The sequence below is a fragment of the Elephantulus edwardii genome, unplaced genomic scaffold (genome assembly GCF_000299155.1).
Source record: "Elephantulus edwardii isolate Elephantulus edwardi_28Jun2011 unplaced genomic scaffold, EleEdw1.0 scaffold00110, whole genome shotgun sequence".
Classification (NCBI taxonomy): domain Eukaryota; kingdom Metazoa; phylum Chordata; class Mammalia; order Macroscelidea; family Macroscelididae; genus Elephantulus; species Elephantulus edwardii.
Genome location: NW_006399860.1, coordinates 2,791,694 through 2,798,915, shown reverse-complemented (window position 1 = coordinate 2,798,915; position 7,222 = coordinate 2,791,694). Strand labels below are relative to the sequence as shown.

The following is a 7,222-nucleotide window of genomic DNA, read 5'->3' as shown; positions in this document are numbered from 1 at the left end:
TCAGAGCAGCATACATTATTGAACCCATCTTACTCAGTCTCTCCCCAACCCCAAGGACAGCCCCATTCTACAACAGTGGCACCATGCAATATTTGTCCCTTTGTGACTGGGACATTTCACTCAGTATAATGTTCTCCAGAGTCAACCATTTTGAGTAATATTGCATGAGTTCCTTGTTTTTTAATGCAGCATTTGTCTCTGATACACCTACCTACCCCCATTACCCCAGTCACTGCATCAATGCATTTCATCTAGGGTCTTCTCTCTTGCACCATCTCTCTTCCACCCTCCCAGGCATGATGTCCCTTTCCAAGGACTGATCTTGCCTGGCAACATGTCCAAAGTATGTCAGACGAAGCTTCAGAATCCTATAGTTGTATAATAAATAAGCTTTGCTGCAAGGTGGGTGAAAGTCAAGAACTGACTGGAATGGAGGTTTTCAGCTTAATATTCAACAACTATTTTTATCAGACAGCCTGCATGGTTGGTTTACATTAAAACGATAGAATGATGAAATTTAAAGAGAATTATATTGATTTTTCCCTCAGAAATTACTTACAGTCTTGAAAATGAAATACAATCTTGGCATATCTATCAATGTTTCCTGAAATCAGATTTTCTGGTGGTATAAACTGAAGCCCTCATAGGATGATGCTTAATCCCTTACCTTAGCTGCTAACCCAAAGGTCAGCAGTTCAAATTCACCAAATGTTCTATGTTGAAAAGACCTACCAGAGGCTCTATGGGAGAAAGACCTGGAAATAAATTCTTGTGAGGACAACAGCCTAGAGAACACTATGGGGGTGCTTCCATAACAAGTGTGAATCAGCTCAGTGGCACCTAAATAAAACAAAGTTATAAAATAATTGGTTGTAGTTCACTCATGTTTTACTAAAGGAATTTTTGCTGATTATATGAGGGAAATAAGAGTAAACATCTTTCAGAGAAGTCACATTGTCTTCCAACATGATTGGTAAGATTTTATCATCTTAATAAAGGCTTGTAGAGCAAGGAAATACTGTGTAGTTAAAAATATGGTCTCCTCCATTTATACTGCTGTGCATTAATAAATACATTTGATAAAGGTCTTTGTATGACAACATAATAAATAGTCTTTCTAGTATTACAATGAAATGTGCAAGGAGCTGGAGTCAGAAAATCAAAAGGGCCAAGCTGACTCGGTATTTCTTAAGCTGAATGGATAGAAGAACAAATTCAAACCTTGAATTGTAATACTTAAGGATACCTTGGACAGAATATTAAATGATGTAGAAAGCATTAAAAGAAGATGGAAAGAGTAGACAGAGTCATTATACCAAAAGGAATTAGTGGACACAGAAGAATTTAATGAAACAATGCATGAGCAAGAGCCTGTGGTGATAAAGGAAGAAGTTCAAGCTGCTCTGAAAGAATTTGCAAAAAATCAAGGTTCCAGGAACTAATAGCATACCGATTGACATACTACAACAAACAGATCTTTGCCTGGATGTGCTCACCAAGCTGTGCCAAGAAATCTGGAGGACAACCACTTGGCCTACTGACTGGAAGAGATCTATATTTGTTCCCATTCCAAAGAAAGGTGATCCAACAGTGTGGAAATTATCGAACAGCATCATTGATACCACACGCAAGTAAGATTCTGCTGATTATACAAAAACGACTAAAATAGCACATCAACAAAGAAATACCTGAAGTGCAGGCTGGATTTAGAACAGGCTGTGGCACTAGAAATATTATAGCTAATGTCAGATGAATCTTGGCTGAAAGCAGAGAGTACAAGAGGAATGTCTACCTGTATTTCATTGACTGTACATTGACTTTGTTTGTGTGGATCACAACAAACTCTGGCCGACTCTGAGAAGAATGGGAATCCCAGAACATTTGATTGTGCTTATGTGAAAACTATACTTGGACAAGGAGGCAAGTCGTCAGAACATAGCAAAGAAACACTCTGTGTTTCACAATTGGGAAGGGTGTGTATCAAGAATGTGTCCTATCTCCCTATCTTCTCAGTATGTTGACCAGATTATCCAGGAGCCTGGGGCTCTATGAGGAGAAGTGTGGCATCAGAATTAAAGGTAGACGCATCAACAATGTGTGTTATGCAGATGACACAACCGTGCTTGCTGAAACTGAGGAGGACCTGAAGTGCTTGCTGCAGAAGGTCAAGCACTGCAGCCTTCAATATGGATTGAAGCTCAACATCAAGAAAACAAAGATTTTCACCACAGAGCCAATTGGCAGCATCATGATGGACGCTGAATAGATTGAGATGGTTGATAGCTTCAGTTTGTTTGGCTTTACAGTCAACACCCTTGGTGCCAGCAGCCAAGAAATTAAGAGGAATTGCATTGAGAAAGTCTGCTGTCAGAGACTTCTCAAAAGTACTGAAGATCAATGATGTCAGTCTGTAGATTAAAGTGTCTGATACAGGCCATGGTCTTTGTAATTACTTGTTATGCATCAGAGAGCTGGACAATAACTAGTCATGATAAAAGGAGATCTTTGAGTTTTGGTGCTGGAGAAGAGTATTGAATATACCATGGACTGCTAGGAGAACAAGCAAATTCATCCTGGAGAGGGTGAAGCCAGGCTGGTCCTTGGAAGCAAGGATTCTGAAGTCTTGTCTAACATACTTTGGACAGGTTGCAAGGCTGGATCCCTCTCTTTGGAGAGGAATGTCATGCTTGGGAGGGTGTAGGGACAGTGAAGGAGAGGAAGAACCTCAATGAGATGGATTGATTCAGTGACTGGGGGAATGAGGATAGGTGTGTTGGAGACAATAAGTTGGGCTAGGGCTAGAGGAGGGTTTAGGGCTCTTGTACATAGAGTAGCTATGAGTTGCAGGCAAGTTGATGCACATAACAACAACAACAACAACATGTTACAGTGTGAGTTTCTCTTTTCCTCCTTCGGGGTGAATGTGAATACTATTGTACACATTTTGGCATCCTGAGCAACTTTTTTCCCCCAGGACTCTAGCTAAAGCCTCAAACTAGAATACAATTCTTGGGCTTCAATTTCCTACTCAGGATTGTTATTGTTGTTAGGTACCATCGAATCTAGTAGTGATCCTATGGGGGGGGGGCGGGGAGAATCTGAATCTATTTCTGTCCTGCACAGTCGTCACACTTCCTGACACACATGAACCCACTGCAGCAATCACCTTGTCAGTCCACCTGTTTGAGCATCTTCCTCTCCTTTCCCGACCTTCCACCCTTCCCAACGTCATCTCCCTCTCCTAGAAATAACACCTCCTAGCAATATATACAAAGCATGTGAGGCGAAGTCTCATTATTCTTTCCTCTAAAGAGCACCCTGGTTGCACCTGCTCCCAAACAAATCTGTCCATTTTCTTGGCTGTCCATGGAATGTTCAGTGCTCTTCTCCAACATCACAGCTCAAAGGAATCAATTCTTTTTCTTTCTTCCTTATTCATTGTCCAGATCTTGGATGCATATCTAGTAATTGGAAAGATTATGGCCTGAATCAGACGCACCTTAGTCCTCAAATTGACATCACTAGTTCTCAATAATTTGGAAAGGTTCATAGTTGCAGAATTTCCCATTGCAATGCATCTCCTTATTTCCTGACTGCTTGTACCAAGGGTGTTAATTGTGGATCCAAGCAAGATGAAGCTTTTGACAGTTTCAATCTCCTCTCCTTCCATCATGACACTATCTATTGGTTCGGTGGTAAGACACTTTATTTTCTTCATACTGAGATGCAATCCATTCTGAAAGCTGCATTCCTTGATCTTCTGCAACAAGTTCTTCAAGTCTTCTTCACTTTCATAAAATAAAGTTGTGTCATATGCATAATACAGGTTATTGATGAGTCTCCCTCCAATCCTGATGCCACATTCCTCCTCATAGAGTCCAGCTTCTCAGATAATTTGCTCAGCATATAGATTGAATAGGTATCAAAAGAATACATCCCTGATGCACTCCCTTGAATCCCAAACCATGCAGTACTCCCCTGCTCCATGCCCACCAACAGATTCAGGATTTCCTTGCTATAACATAAGCAAAAAATTTTGAAAGGCAGCTTGGGAGGACAAAGCAAAGTATTAAAATGGAATGTACAGAGATCTGGAATAGGAGAATAAAAAGGGAAGCACTCACTCAAGCTTAAATAACAAAAAAATAAATTTAGGCTTCATGTCACTATGTTGAAAGATGCTATGGGCAATGTATTGAATGACCCAGAACGAATCATAAGAAGATGAAGGGAATACACAGAGTCACAGTACCAGAAAGAATTTATTGACACTGAAAAATTTCAGGAAGTACTATATGAACAGGAGCCTATGGTAATGGAAGAGGAAGTGGAAGCTGTATTGAAGGCATTGGCAAAAAATAAGGCCCTAGGAATAGAATAGATGGGATACCAATTGACTTGTTTCAATTAATAGTTGCAGCCTTCGATGCACTCACCGGCTTATGCCAGGAAATTTGGAGGACGACTGTCTGGCCAGTGGATTGGAAGAGGTTCTTATTTGTTCCTGTTCCCAAGAAGGGACAACTGAAGGTGGAAATTATCTAACAATATCATTGATATCACGTGCTAGCAAAATACTGCTGAAGATCATTCAAAAACAGCTAGAACAGCATATTGGTAGGGAATTGCTAGAAGTTCAAGCAGGATTTTGAAGAGGCCGTGACACCAGGGATATCGTTGCTGATATCAGATGGATCCTGGTTGAAAATAAGGAATACAAGGAGAACATCTATTTGTGCTTTATTCATTATGCAAAAGCATTTGACTGTGTGGATCATAACAAGTTGTGGCTGACATTGAGAAGAATGGAAATCCCAGAGCACTTGATTGTGCTCATGAGGAATCTATACCTATACTCAAGATTAACAAATAACAATGACGTGAATTGTTAATAAAAGTTATGTTCATGAAATGTAAAACACCATCTCTCTTGGTGATCTTTATTCTAGCTGAATTTTTAGTTTATTTCCTTAAGTATGCAAATCAGTCACTGTGTAACTCAGAAAAACGTGAGCAAGAATTGGCATCTCTGATTAGAAGATATTCTGGAGCATGCTTTTCTGCTGTTAAGCTGACTCAATTTTGCTAATGCTATGCTATGCCATGCCATGCCATGTCATGCATTATATAGTCTATGTGTCTACCAGCAGATACTCCTTAAATTACTCTCCCAAGAAGAGAGTCACTAAATAAATCTTCCTCTGGTCCTTTGAAATGTTAAATATGATTCACTGTCAAGAGATTGTTGAAGAGTATCAGTTCCAGATCACACAGTAGTGATTGGACTAAGTACCGTTCTTTAAAGTTCTTAAAATTGGAAAGACCACCCATCTCTTACTATGAAGGAAACACCATTCTTCTGAGGCTCGTCAGCACAATTATATGAGCAACAAGAGGGCATGGTGGTAACTGTATCATTTCAACCACATCAAAAATGTTTTCATATTTGAGCTTTAAAAGTCTGTGTCCTCCCTTCAGCAGCTGCAGGGTGAAGAGCCCCACCTGGACAGGGTGAGCCTGGCCCAGCTGACCCAGCTCTTCCTGAGCTCCGTCCTGGAGGGCCCCTTGTATAAGGGCCGCAAGCTGCTCCCCAAGTACCAGGTGAACTCATTCCTCACGCCGTGCTGCTCCATAGAGACCCCTCTGGACTTCCATCTGTACAAGTCTGTCATAAGCGGCCTCGTCCAGCTTCTGGGAGCAAGGACGTACTTTGGCTCCAGAGTGCTCACCCCCTCCTGCTACACAATCGATGTGGAAATCAAGCTGGACAGAGAGGGCTTTGTGTTGCCATATACAGCCAACGAAGAGGTGCATAAAAGGGTGGTGCTGTGTATAGATAACCCCAAAAGATTTTGCTCCAATACCAACCACCTTCTGGGCAGAGAAGCCATTAAACAGAGGCACCTCCATCTGCTCGGCTATGACGTCGTCCAGCTCCCCTACCACGAGACGAAGCTGCTGGAACTGGTGGAGTATTTACAGAGAAAGCTGTTCCCTCAGAATCCCAGGCCTCAGCACGCGGCCCTCACCATGGACAGGAGAGACTCCAGGCTGGAAGTGTCTATGGGGGGCACCAAGCCTGCGGGGCACACTGTGCAGGGTCCTTTCCGGGCCTGGGGCTGCGCAGAGACACCCCACCACCACCACCTCAGCAGCTAATAAGCGGGCTCAGAGAGTGTGGACAACTTCCACGTGCACATCTTGTTGGGGAACAAAGCACTTTGTGATTCCTCTAAAAATAGATAGATAGATAAATAAATAAATAAAAGTCTGTGTCCATGAGCACTAGGAAAGATTTCTGTTCAGTGACTCGTTTTCTCTTCTTTTGATAGAAATAAAATGCCTACAATTTCAGCCACATACAAACCAAAGGTTATAAGCACAGAGCTTTAAAAATTGTGGAGTATAAATTTTATTCAGTGATTGGCTTTAAAGTCATTAATAACTTCTCTGTCCTTCATTTTTTACTGGGCCATTAAAAAAAAGTATCTCATTCTTGATGCACAGTCTGAGAAAAACAGACTGTGAAGAGCAGACATTGAACAAATGTACTGTTTTAGATGAAAAACACAGCACTGTTAATCACACCTTAAAACCTGCAAATCTACAAATACAACAACTCAGAAGAGCAAAGTACTCTTAAGATTCCTGTGTCTTGCCTGTGTGACAGTAATTATTAGAACAAGAGTGTGCATTGTTACTGCTGCTGGATGCTGCTGAACGAATTGATTTCTGACTTACAGTCACCCCATGTGACAGAGAGAGTCTGTTGTTATGTCTTCTTCCTATGGACCAGCTCGACTCACTGCCATCAAGTCAGTTCCAACTAATAACAATTCTGTCAGTCTCTGAGACTGTAAATTGCAATGGGAGGAGACAGCCCATCTGAGTCACTGGTGTATTTGAACTATCGAGGAAGCTTGATTTTGGGGTTAGCAGCACAGCTCTCAAAGGATTACACCACCACAGAACTCTCAAAACTTTCTGTGGAAGTTCAACATGGTAATATTTTGGTTAGCAGTCAAGGATTAAACTATCAGAGTTCCTTGGAGCACTATAGAAGAAAACACTCATTAGCTGTCCTTCCTGGCAGAGTGTATCAAATGATGTCAGAAATCTCCTTGCTTAATCCACTGAAAATGGAAACCCAGAAGGTGTCTAGAGAGTAGGATCTGTGTTGTGTTTTGGAGCAGTTGATTAGAGTTGGCATTTGTTTTCATTC

At 41.4% G+C, this 7,222-nt stretch overlaps 1 protein-coding gene across 1 annotated transcript in view; it reads left to right on the top strand.

Annotated features, from left to right (window-relative positions):
- The window catches only part of LOC102860259 (FAST kinase domain-containing protein 3-like), a 60,854-nt gene extending 54,695 nt beyond the window's left edge, over nt 1-6,159 (top strand). The window contains exon 2 of the mRNA XM_006892115.1: nt 5,479-6,159. Coding sequence (XP_006892177.1) covers nt 5,479-6,159 — 681 coding nt within the window. The remainder of the gene's footprint in view (nt 1-5,478) is intronic.
- The last annotated feature ends 1,063 nt before the right edge of the window (nt 6,160-7,222 follow it).